Genomic DNA, 13,806 nt, shown 5'->3' with positions numbered 1-13,806 from the left:
AATGTATTGCACAGTTGACCAGTTAATTGTGTGATAATTACTTTGCACTTGCGGCTGGTCTAAATTCATGGTGTGATTAACCAGTTAATTGCCTCATATATGTAGTGTTTAGCAAGGGCCTGAGAGAGAGATTTCACGGCACCTTTGTCTAATTTTACTAGTACCCTTTTGCTGCATTCACATCTTACAAGCACATGTACACTGCACACACCCTCAGACCCCTTCACCTGATGTAGCAGAAATCAGTAGGGCTCACCAGAGCACATATTGCTACCTTAAGTCTAACAGCTACAGCTGTTCCATACAATTCTTAATTAAATTCTGTGTACCTGAAGACAGAATGTGGTCCAAAGCCTGCATTTAGTTTCAAACCTTATTCTAAATAAAATCAGATTGGCTTATTTATGGAAGTAATAAATCAGATTGTACTGACTGCTATTACTTCAACACAGAGACATATGAACACTCTACAAAGCTCATTCCTATCAATTTCTCTGTTGTGATCAAATAAACTGAAATGGATTTGGGGAGAAAATCATAGCACTATCCAACTGAAAATTAGCAAAGGACCCAGACACATCCCTATTCTCTCATTATTTGCTTTCTTACAATGAGGATTATTTGGAGTACAGAATGAAAGAAACATGACAGAATGTACTGCACTTTCTATGAAGCCAGTTGTTGGAGGAGACCCACCAGTCTGACCTTGGCTCCAAAGCAAATCAATGAACAAACACCCACTTAAGTCATCATTCTTTATAGTACTATTGCAGAACTAGCAAAAAACTTATTAATTGAAAAGAGAACTATACTAATGTGTAAGCTATTGAAAGGCATAAAAGCAGCCATTAGTAAATGTGTTTCAAGTGACAGAAGACTGGGGGAAAAACTTGTGTAAACTTCTCTAATTTTAGTTCATGGAAACGGGAAAATGGAGATATAATGGATAAAAAAGTATCAGGAGGATAGAAATTGGAACAGGAAGGGGAGAGAAAGTGGTTATGTTGCTGAAGAGGTGGTCAGTTTGTCAATACATTTAGAGAAAAATCTTTACCTAAACCAGTCGGGGAATTGGGAGTGGATAGTAAGAAGCAATTCAATGAATATATATGTACGTACACACACACACACACACACACACACACGCAGAAAGTGGACAACAAAAAGGATCAACTAGAAGGACTAGCATCAGAATTAGTGATATGAAACCAAATATTATAGGGATAACAGGAACATAGTGGAACATCAATCATACAGAGAATATCAATATCAAAGAGTATGAGCAGACCAGGAAAGATATACATTAATGATATGATAGACCCTAATGATTTAATAAGGGGTATCATAGATCAAAGAGAATCTACCTTGGTCAAAATGACTATGGGATTGGAAGGTAAAAAGATGAATGTTCTGAAGAATGTTATCATTATGGAACATTTTAACAAATGTCACTAATAAGGGTAGGGCACAAAAGTTTTGGGACATGATAGCTGACAGATTTCTCCACAAAATGTGAAAGATTCAGCAAGATGCGATGCTGTTTTAGACTTGGTTTTGGTAAGTAGTGAAGATATTAAAGAAAAGTTCACCATGGAATCAAATCTTGGGATTCTGAGTTCCCGGTCTATTCAATTTACAGTTAGTGGAAAGACAGATAAAACAGGTTAGTATTTAAGATTTTCCATTTCAAAGTATAAACTTTAAGGAAACTAGTTGGTGAAGTCAAATGGACTAAAGAGCTCAAAGACTTGAACATAAAGCAGACTTGGAATTTCTTTAAGTCAAAGGTACACAAACAATTTGAAACTTGTGACCAAAACAGGAGGGGAAAAACCTGAAGGAAATATCTCCAGGGATAACTGGATAAATAGCAATAAGCAGTAAGCCTATGAGGAATGGGAAAAAATGGATAATCAAAGAAAGCTATGCATTGAAGCTCAGGAAGTTTAGGAATGCAGTGAGAGATACTAAAAGTTAAGCTGAGCTAGGTCTTGAAAAGGAAATTGAAGCAACTAATCAAAAGTTCTTCAACCAGATAAATGAAAAGAGAAGGAAAGAAGTAAGGCCATTATGCTGTGAGGATGGGTTTGAGATTAGAGATAATTGAGTGATGGCCAAAATAATAAATGTAAAATAAATTAGATGGAATGTGGCTAAAGGGAGATGACAACTGGTAGTATTGAAAAGAAATATTAAATGGGGAGGAAGTTACTAGTGGAGTTTCTCAAAGACTTGCCTTGGAACCAATCTTATTTAATATTTTCATGAATGCTCTTGGCCTAAAAATAGGAAGGTGCTAATGAAACTAGCTCCTGACACAGAACTGGGAAGCAATAATCCCTGCAGAAGAGGACTGGTATATCATCCAAGCAGATAACTGCTGGATAACTTTGAGGATTGGAAAAATAGAAAGGAATGAAATTATATAGCATGGAGTATAAGGCAAGGTGCTTGGGAACTAAAAAAAAGAATTTCTACAATAAACTAGGAACTCATCCATTAGAAATGAAAAAGAATGAAAAAGAACTGGGTGTATTAGTTGATCACATATGAACCACTCATATAATGTGACTGAAAAAGGTGAATGCACTCCCAGAACGTATCAGGTAAGGTATTTCCAGTAGAGACAGGAATGTTTTAAAGCCAGCAAACAAGGTTGTGGTGATACCTCATCTAGGATGTTGGATACACTTCCAGTCATCTTATTAAAGACTGAATTCATAAGGGAACTGGTGCAGAGAAGTTATGCTAGAATGACAGGGGCAAAATAGAGAGACTGTTTGACAAGAAAAGGCTAAACCTTGGCTTGTTTAACCTAGTCTGAAAATGAAGACTAAGAGGGAATATGATTGCTATCTATAACAAATCTGGGGGCAGGAAACATGAGGAAAGGAAAAACATTATTTAAATTAAATGGCATTGTTGCCTTATGGACAAATATGTATAACCTGACCCTACATAAATTTAGGCCAGGAATTAGAGTTAGGTTCCTAACCACCAGGGGAGTGAAGTGTTGGAACAGCCTCTCAATAGGAGTACTGAGGATAAAAGAACCAACTATTTTCAAGAAGAATCTGTTTTTAGTGGGATGATATGACAAGGCTGTCTGTGATAGCATAGAATGAAATTCATCTCAGGAAGTCCCTTTCTCATTTCTATGAATCTTTGTATGAAGCTGTAGATTATACTGCCAAACAGTCTCCACTAAGAAAAGACTGCATACATGAATTATACATCACCCCTACTAATGACCTCAATGGACAATGTTCTGTACATATAGATACAAAAACCCTCATCCAATTTTGAATAAAATAGATTACAATTTTTATATTATAAAAAAAATCCAAGGCTTCTCTTAATAGAGTTACAGATTAGCTCTCTAGTTTGAATTTGTGTGTTTGACCAGTCTAAATCTAGGTGAAACATCTCTATAGTTTGGAATCAAGAGTGGGGAAGTATTTTGTTTAACTATGTACCGCGACTATGGAACTGGCTCTTTCCTGTCATCAGAAGTACTTAGTTTATCTCACTGTTCAAGAAAAAGCTAAAAAAATGTTTAGTATAATTTTCAGCAGTGCTGAAGTGGTTGGAATCCTACTTTGGTAAGTGAACAGTGATCAGGGCCCTGTGTACTGGTATGTGACCATAAAGGCTGCTAATATAGACATACAAATATAAGCTGTAAATCCAGAGAAGAAGTCTCCCATACTGGACCACATAAATAAGGGAAAATTACACAAAGGATAGAAACAGGCAAGGAAACAAATCTGCAGTGCTGGCCTCTATGGCACCAAATTACGCTACTCTAAACCTTCCACTCAACAAACAATTGGTTTTCTGACTGATTGGTCTGACTGGCTTTCACCTTTTAGCTGGAGAAAGAACAACAAAGAAAAACTTTGTTGCATCTAACCTTTTACCACTCTGCAATCTAATTCCATTAAGCACCTCTAGTGAGCCCATCCCAGGAGCTAAACTAACTGTGCCTAACGTGGGTCTGCTCAAAGGTATGTCATTTTCAGAGCACAGGCCCTGTGCCACTTTCAGGCTTACTGGATGGATGGATAGCCAAGCAAATCCAAGTGCTATCCTAATGGACCTGAGGAATGTGGTTTTGATTCTTTTAACATGCTGGCTCAATTAAAGCAATATTTCAGTTTGGTTTGCTTTATCTTCCTGGCAACTTACCCTCAGTTTATTAAAAAAACTTCTTTAAGAGTCATGGTTAAATGTAGCTGACTTAGACTGCACTGAAATTAAAAACATCATTTTATAGCTTGCTTTTTTGGCTCTATATATAGTTTCTGGTTCAAAAAAGGCCTTATCTGGTCCCATTGCCAAAATTGCTTAGAATGAGCTAAATCCTGTTCCCACCGCTCACATAATTAGTCCAAATGAAAACAATTTCTAGACGTACAGTTTTGTAAATACCAGCTGCCATGGCTTTCAAACTAACATTATATTCTTTTTTCTCTTTCCTTTTGTAGCAATTGTTTCTTGCTTCTGATAACCTAGTAAAGCAGTTTCCTCCTAAAACCAGAAAGAAAGAACTGAAATTGAGACAATGGATACAACATGAGCCATAGGTATTTCTTCAGGGGTCAGTAGTCTATGGCCTGTGAAGAGACTGGATCTGGACCATGTTGTTCTCTCATCCCACCCACAGCAACTTCTGCTCACCACTGCTACCAGATTAGCCCTTCCAAATCATAGCTATCATGGAGAAGTAGGGCTGGAAGAGACATCCAGAGGTCATCTAGTCCAGCCCCCTGCCTGAGGCAGGATCAGCCTTATCCTTGTTTGCCATGCTTTTCAGCAGCGATGATGAGCAGCAAGTGACTGGTAGGGGGTGCACAGGGGTGCACGTGCCTCCCCGATGGAGACGGTGCCCCCCCCCGACAGCCAACACTGATGCTGTCAGTGGAGCTGGTGCCCCCCCTTGACAGGGTCGGCGGCTCCTGTGGGTGCTCCCCCAGATTCAGGAGGCACCAGTCACTCATGGCAGCAGGAGGACAACAGAGCTCCACATGGAGCATGGAGAGACCCCTTCCCCTCTGCCAAATTCCCATTCCCTCCCCTACATAGCCAAATTGGGACTGGGCCACACGCCTTCCCTCCTCATGGCCAGGATGTATCCAAGCTATGCCCTCTTCCCCCCACACCGCTGAATCTAAGTTGGGATGCCCTCTTCTGTATGGCTGGATCAGACCCTGTCAGGCCCTCCCTCATGGTCCAGATCAGGCCTACCAGCTGAATCTAGCCTGTGGATGGACTGGGCACTGCCCATCTGGCCTGCAGGGTATAAACACTGAGCACCACTGTTGTAAACTACAAACAATAGCATCTTGCATTTCCTAGATTTCACACCAACCAGCCTGCATTTGCCCAGTGGCCTTAGAATACACTTAGTCACATTTTTCCAGTCTAATACTGGGGCTTAACGGTGTTGCCGGGTTTGCCGCTAGCTCTGCATTCCAGCTTGAATCAACATGAACATTGATCAAATAGCACAGTTGCAAATATGGCAGCTGAATGTAGACTGTATATATTGAGTCTCTTTGGATCTGCTAACATTACTGCAGATATCCTCTTCTTCACTGGAAACCTTAATGGTCTCAGTCACTACCTATCTCTCCCATAAGACCTAATGCCTTCCCAAAAGGTTGGGCATTTATTTCCATTTTGGTTTTTGCTATATATACCATGCTGCCTGCTTTCTCAGTACCCCTGGTGTTGCCCCTAGGTCTGAGCAGACCCACACACTGCTAGACCAGCCCTGCACACAGGACTTGGGACATGCTCTCCAAGTGGTACCCAGTCCAGGCAGTCTGGGATACGCACCACATGTAGCATTTCCCTCTCCCCTGTTTGGTCCAGCACTGTGCTGCATGCGATATGCAACCTAACCTGGCTGGTGTGGGCGGACTTGCGTTCAGTGTGGATCCCAGACTGGCCAGAGTGAGTGCCCCGTGTAGCATGGATTCTTAACTGACTGGACCAAGCACTGCATGCGATATGCATCCCAGGATCCACTTTGCATGTGGCACCCGTCTTGGCCAGTCCGGATTCACATTATGCATGGCGCCTACCTTGGGACCCTTGCCACAAAGACAAATGTGCCCTCCACCCTCCCCATGGCCAGTCTGGGATCTACATCATATGCAGCACCTCTTCCCAACCCCAGTTGATACAGGATGTACTCCACATGTAGCATAGCCATGTGCAGTATGGATCCTGGACTGTCTAGAGAGAGCAACTGTTTCCTTTGGTCTAGGACCTGCTCCACAAGTGCCCCCACCCCCACCCCCAGCCTGGTCTAGGGCAGGCTCCACAGTCTCAGATCAGATTTGGGGGGCATTGTATGTGGTGCAGATCCTGGACCAGCCAGGTGGGGGGTCATAGTGGATGCCATGTGCCCTGGATCTGGTATAGGGGGCAGCTGCTCTAGGATCCCCCTCTGAGTACTGCAGTACAATTCTATTCCACCTTATGAAAGTCCCTGAAAAATCCATGTTGCATCAATTTTTGTAACACACCACTGTCTGGTACTTAACACTGGGCATGCCTACTTGTGCAAATCCTGCTGTGTAGGTTTACTCTACAGTAAATTACTTTAGAGGAAACATGTGTGGATACCTCTAAGAGTGTTATGTATAAGTCTTATTTCTCACAAGAAAACCACTCTCTCTCCAATCTCTCAGTTTTAACCCTCAAAGGGAGTTTACAAAATACCTTCCACAGACAAGCCTATGAACTTCACTTCATCAATCTACTGGATACAAAAAATCATGGACTAAATATAGATATTGGATTTATGACACATTATAGCATGCCTAACATCTGACTTCCCAGGTAAACCCTCCACATTTTACCAGCTATTCTCATTCCCTTCCCATCCACCCTCCTGTCTCATCCTTTGACTACAGCTACATTCATTCCCCCTTCCCCTCGCCACCTGTCTCTCACCTACTGAACACCCATAGGTAGAGGGAGAAAAAATTATTTGGAGGGGCTGAGCATGCGCACACCCCCCCCCCAGCAGGTAAGTCTGTGGGGGAAGGGGGGGGGGAAGGGCCATGTGGGGGAACATATCAAGGCCCCCATGGTGAGGGAGGGAGTGGGGCAGAGGCAAGGGCAGGGGCTGGTGTGAGTAGGGTCCCAGCCAGACCAGGTTGTCAGGATGGGATGATCAGAGCCTGGGCGGTTTGTCCAGGGGTGCAGGGGAGCTCCCACCACTGTGTGCACCCCAGCGGAAGGCTAGGGACCACGTGTCCCCCAGATCTGTGCATGGGATGGAGGTGGGTGGCTGCTATGCACTGGACTCTGCACCACGTTGCTGCTGCCTTGAGAGCTGAGGGACACTACGTGTATCCCACCACTGGGCAGGCAGGCGGTGTGGCACAGCCTAGCAGCAGAAGGCACATGGCATTGCATGGCTCCGGAGACAGCAGCACTGGGGTGCAAAGCCCAGCATGCAGCGGCCGCCCATCTCCACCCTGCGCACAGATTGAAGGGGCATGTGCCCCCCGGGCCTCTGCTGGGGTGTACACAGCAGTGAGAGCCCCTCTGTACCCCTGGGTGAGCTGCCTGGGCTTTGATCATCCCACAACCAGGCCCAACCAGGGCCCCATTCACTCCAGCCCCTGCCCATGCCTCTGCCCACTCCCTCAATGTGGGGGGCCTTGATCTGCCCCTCCCCACCAAACCCCTTCCCCTTCACGGAGTAGACTGATACTTGCCTGCCATGCTGGGGAGTGACCATATGCTGGGCTGTGATCCTGGCTGCATGCATGCCCCTTCCCACTCCTGCTGCATCCACCCAGAGCCCATGGCCAGGCTGTCCTGGAGCCCTACCTGCTGCCCCGCATTTGTGAGGGGAGGCTGAGCCCCATTAGCTCTGGCCTTCCGCAGCCTATGTGACCACCTCAATTTACATTTTAACTGACTGTCTTTCTTGCATATGTACTGGCCTCTAGCTGCTTTACCACTTCATTCAGGAAGAGCACAGACCATCTGTAGATGCTTCCTTTGTCTGATGAAAGGTGTTTATGCCTGAAAGCTTGCTAAGAAGAATTTTTCCAACTATTTGAGTTGATCTAATAAAAGATATCAGGTTTACCCAAAAGAATTTTGTCTGTCTATGTGTTACATTGGCCCAGGGATTGTAGAAGGGGACAGAAGAACTGTACGCAAGGTACTGCTTTCTGTATAAACAAGCTTTCTCATTCTATAAGCTTGACTCTTGGTCTTTTGAGAACAACACATGGTACGATAAGTGGGATTCAAAGAAAGACAAAAAAAAATAAAAAATGGAGCATCTCACAATTCCAGAAGAATTAAACCCATCTAGCAATTCAGCAAAAAAATGGAAGAAATTTAAGCACAGCACATGGGCTACTATAAACCCATGCAATGCCCTGCATTTGGTAAGTGCTACAACAAATGCAAAGGATTCAATCACTTTGCAAGAGTTTGCAGAAAGGAACAGGATGCAACACACAAGAAACAGCAGATGCATGCTCTGTGCAATGAGGAAAAGGAAGAATTCCTCATTAGCACAATGCAAGAAGTTCATTCTTCTGAGACCTGGACAATCACCCTGGACACCAATGGGCTAATGGTAACTGTTAAATTAGATATAGGAACACAGGTCAATGTTATACCAGAATACATTATTCAAAAAATGAAAACTAAACCTTTGTACTATGAGAATAAGAAAGTGAAACTTAGAGCATATAATGGGAACATGAGTGCAACTAAGGGTATTCGTGCACTGCATGTTAGACACAAGGGTAATATAGTAAAAATTCAGTTTGTAACTGTCCCAGGAAAGCTAATGCCAATTATTGGGCTGCAAATGTGTAAAACTCTAGGCTTGATTAAAAGAATGGATGCCATTGAGGGATTAGAAAGCAAGAACTTAGAAGAACAGCTTTATAATGTGTTTCCAGGCTTCAGGAAACTGCCAACTGAGAACAAGATAGAATTAAGAGAACCAAATACTCCTACTATACACGCTCCAAGAAATGTTCCCCTTGTACTAAGGGAGAAACTGAAAAAGGAATTTAATAGATTAGTTAACATGGACATAATAGGAAAAAGTCGAGCATCCAACTGCTTAGGTTCATTCACTGGTCATAATAGAAAAAAAGATGGATCCTTGAGATTGTGTCTCGATCCTAAGCAAATGAATAGGTACATCAAAAGGGAACATTTTCCCATTTCAACCAGGGAAGAGGTTTTTGTCAATGTGGCAGAAGATAAATATTTGTCCACTTTGGATACCTCTTCTGGGTTTTGGCAAGTTCCCCTAGAAAAGGAAAGCACTAGATTGTATACCATCAATACACCCTTAAGAAGGTATTGCTTTTGTAGGCTTCTCTTTGGACTGTGTTCTGCATCTGAACTGTATCACAGAAAGATGCAACACATTTTTCAAGGTCTTGATTGAACGAACCATGGTTATACTGATGATGTATTAGTTTGGGGAAATACTGTGATAGAGCATGGTTTGAAGCTAAGAAAAGCATTAGAAAGAACTCGCAGAGCAGGTTTGAAACTGAACAAACAAAAATGCAAATTCAGGGTCAAAGAAATAACATAACTAGGAGAAAAACTTTCTGAGAAAGGGGTGCACATAGATCCTGCAAGGGTTAAAGCCATTACAAACATGCCACCCGCTACAGATAAAGGAGGAGTGCAAAAATTACTGGAAAGGATCAACTTTGTAGGCAGAGTAAACCCACCCTGGACAGGCACGTACACATGCAGAGATGTGGGAGCAGATTTGGTTCTACTGGCAGCAGTCTGCTCCTGCCTGCTCCAGCCCTACACTGGCCCCCTGCAGTAGCCAGCCCAGGGGTTGGCAGGAAGCATCAGGTCAGGAGATAGCTGTCTCCTGGAGCAGACTGGGAGACTGCTCCCTGCCCCCAGGAGTTGCCAGCTGCCTCGAGCAGGCTCTGGTGGCAGCACCCAGGCGGGGACCATGTCCCTCTATTTTGGCAGCAGGAAGTTCCCAGCCCTGGCTCCCCAATCAGGGGGCAGGGAGCTTGGAAAAAGCTGCAGGAGAGCGGCAGCTAGCCACGAGCCCCCAGCTGGTTGGGGAATAAGTAGAAGTAGAACCTGGCCCAAAGTGAAGTAAAAATTAAATGTTGATTAGTAGCATGTGCAGAGGCAGAAAGCAGGTTGAAGTTTTATATGAGCTAGAAAACCTGGCTTTGGGGTGGGTATCATTTTGGGGTGCAAACCTATGCATAAAACTTTAAAATGATTTGGTCAAGAAAGGTGGTTACATTAAATGAGAATTGAAAAACAAAAGCCCTTCTTTATCTCAAGGGTTTACAAAATTCTGCAGCTTTGCTTTACAAAGAAACAGGGGAAACTGCATATTCTAAGAGCAGAAAGGACTGTGCCTTTTGTGCACATACACACTTATAGCCCAATTCTGTATCAGATCTACTCATGCAGCCTTGAGACTTCATGCAAGGACAGAGACCCTGTTAGTTAGGTTCTTATTTATTTGTTGAAAATTTGACCCTAAAAATGTCTCCAAATAGAGTTCAATCCCATAATACTGAAACAGTTAAAGGCCCCATGGTTATCAGCATATGCACGGCTGAGGACTGCATGTCTGAGCCAGTTATTGTAATTGAAGGAAAAATACATATACTTTACATATTCATAAACAGTTAATGGAAATGAGCTGGCAGGTCAGACAGACACACTGTGCCAATGATAGCAATGAGCAGGATAAAAGTATAATGAGCAATGTATAATTTCAGAGCATACAAAATCAGATAAAATCATGTCTCCAAGATCCCTATGGTGATGGAAACACATGTGCTTTTGCAGAACCCCTCCTTTCTCCATATCTGATGTTGGGTTTCCTACCCATCAGGGGCTCAAGAGGGGAAAAGGGGTATTGATGGTACTAAGGAAATGTGCGTTCTTCAGAGCTCAGAATAGAAATATACACTGAGAACTTGTTACAGCCCTACATCCTGCTTCCACAGTAGAGACACACCACCCCTTTGAGTAAGCAGAGAAGTAGTAAGCAGAGGAGTATCAAGAAGTCCTGTTCAACAGGAGGTCAAACCCCACTTTCCAGTATAAGGAATGGGAGACCTCCACAGTGGGAATTCGTATTCATTTTCTCCTCTCTAGCCCCCTCTCACAGGTTTTGCTACAGGATCAAACAATTAGACCCCCCAGTTACTTTTTTAAAGCTAATTGGGTTGACTAGTCCTTACTACTGTCACTTTCTCTGCCAGAAGCAGACATGTATGACCTCTGCCCTGCTAAGGAAAGTGCACTGTAGCTGCAGAGCTGTATGCACACTCAGTAGTCCAGAGGATCATGTCTCCCTTATTCAAATCAACAGAAAATTCAGACAGGAAAAGTGCTATGCTGATTGCTATTTTCCTTACCGTCTTCCTCTACATGAAGGTCAGTGCTGTCTCTTAAGTCTTCATCCACCCATGGGTGAGATTCTGGTTTGTTTTTAGTATCACTCTTTTCTTTCTTGCTGCTTTTCCTTGTGTTTTTCAGAATTATCCCAATCAAAACACATATCACTGCTATAAAGACTGGGGTCAGGGAGGAAAAGAGTACCATGGTCAAAGAGTTAAATTGAGAAGGGGGTACTCCTCCTCCTCCTCAGACAATTTGTCTTCCAAGAAGAAAGAGAGGAAATAGGGACTGTTTGGAGGGTGATGAGAAAAAGGGGTGGAACAAAATGTGGAGTGAAGGAGGAAAGTTCAGTGCTCAGACTTGGTTGCTTTCCCACTTCAAGGCAAACATTTCTGATGGCAGTAGTGCTCTAGCATGGCTAATTTGCATTCAGAGGCTGCCAGCAATCAGGACATTTTCAGAAAGCTAGATCTCTTTTGTCCCCCCAGGTGTGTCTTTTCTGCATCTGCATCCAAGTTATAGAATGACATTCCCAGCGCTTCCATAACCTCTCTCTGAATTTGTTTGCTCTTGTCCTTATTCTATCTTTAGGGTATCATTTTTTTATTTCAACAGTGAAGCCTTTTGCATTGCAAAAGCCATATGTCAGATTCCCTAAAGATCATAAGCTTATTTTAAAAAATGTAGGGACGTGTTGGTTTCACATTTTTCTCTGCAATCATGAGGGCTAGACATTTACTCTTCTTCCTTAATGAAACCTGAAGTCATGACTCTAGGAAAAGCATCAAATATTGAGAACCTACAACGAGCTGGCAGCACCGCTATATACTGAGTGTCCTATGTAATTGCTTATGGACAATGCACTGGCTGAAAGGATCCAGCTCTTTAGAGCTGAGATATTGCTCAGATGCTGAAAAGGGGGACAGATGAAAGGCCCTTCTGTGTGTCCTAAATTTGTTTGGGAGTGTTTGCCACAGATGGGGTTAAGACCTCCACCACTCACACATGATGTCTCCTCCTGTCCTTCTCTACTTCCTCTTTCTGCCCCTTCTGATTCATTTTTGTCTCTGTTGCTGCTCTTAAGACTACACACACTATTTTAACTTCCAGGAAGTAACATATCGCCAGTGACACTGACTATACACAAAGTACTGTCCAATGTATAAAAAAAATTCTAAAGGCAAAACCCTGAATGAACGCAACCTTGTTCTCTAACGTCTTTCGGTCTTCTTAAACGTGCTAGTTTATAACAAGAAGCAGAAAAACCCGTGAGATAGAACTCTGACTTTCAATATTGATGGTGCCTCTTAAAGATGGTTAATTATTAACAACTAATGATTAGTTAGGGTAGAATCTATCCTGGAACTGTGACTCCGAAAGGGTCTCATGGGTCATGTTAGATAAATAATTGCCCAAGAGTTTCTGGTCTAATTCTTGGGTGTATAAGCAGTGGGATACAATAGCTGCCTAAGCACCCTGCTGGCTGGTGGAGTTGTCTAATCTGAATCAGGTTCTCAGGCTCACAATGCATGGGAAGAGTTAGGCCTAAGGAAGAATTCCCAAAAACTACTTAAGTCTTACCCAGGGGTGAAATGAAAAGGAAAAAGATGAGGCTTGAGTGATGATCTCTGGCAAACACCTCCCCCCCACTCCCCACTTCAGTCAGATCAGCTACATAATTGGCCACAGCTGATTTTTCTTATCCATAAAAAAAATGGGGGGGGGGGACCCCCCACAAACAGCAAATAGTCTTGTGATGTGGGATACTGAATTCAAATCGTCCCTTCTCTGCCTAATTTGGACTCGGGTCTCCCACTTCACTGGGGAGCACCCTAACCACCAGGAGACAGACAGGTCTCACTAGCATTCCCCGTGTGGTGGGCTGTCACTTGGTTTTGGTGTGATCAGAGCATGCCTAAAGGTTTGAGAAACCTATTTCAAAGCTTTGACTAGAGCTATAAGCAAATCATTAACTGAGAGGTGAAATCAATTCATAGGTGGCAGCGTGTAGGTCATTGGTTCCCAGCCTCGGGGCGCAAGCCAAATCAGGGTCACAGGGTGTCCTCAATAGGGTCACGAAGGGCCTACACATACCTGCACATGCACACTCACACACATGGCCCAGGAGCATCAGGTGGGGAAGGACTGCCATGCACAAAGGGAGCAATGGTGGCTTCCCCGCTCCTGCCCCTGAGCTGCACTCCACTCCCAGCAGCCCCCACGGTGCTGGGTTGGGAGGTCCAGTTGGTGGCCAATTTAGGGTTGCAGCATAAAAAGGTTGGGAACCATTGGTGTATGCGTTAAACAGCAGATGAGCAGAGGGTCCCAATGATATCAGTGCTGTCTAATTGTTAGACTTACAAGTATAAAGAGACAAATGAGTGAACAAAGACCTAT

The 13,806-nt window shown here is 43.5% G+C and overlaps 1 protein-coding gene across 1 annotated transcript in view; it reads right to left on the bottom strand.

The window, feature by feature from the left end:
* The window catches only part of IYD (iodotyrosine deiodinase), a 29,750-nt gene extending 18,015 nt beyond the window's left edge, over positions 1 to 11,735 (bottom strand). Inside the window, exon 1 of the mRNA XM_006262052.4 lies at positions 11,427 to 11,735. Within this exon, the coding sequence (XP_006262114.1) occupies positions 11,427 to 11,613 (187 nt within the window). The 5' untranslated portion in view covers positions 11,614 to 11,735. The remainder of the gene's footprint in view (positions 1 to 11,426) is intronic.
* Positions 11,736 to 13,806: the final 2,071 nt, after the last annotated feature.

Source organism: Alligator mississippiensis, chromosome 1 (assembly GCF_030867095.1).
Source record: "Alligator mississippiensis isolate rAllMis1 chromosome 1, rAllMis1, whole genome shotgun sequence".
NCBI classification, from domain to species: Eukaryota; Metazoa; Chordata; order Crocodylia; family Alligatoridae; genus Alligator; species Alligator mississippiensis.
This window is presented reverse-complemented; position numbering and strand designations above follow the sequence as displayed.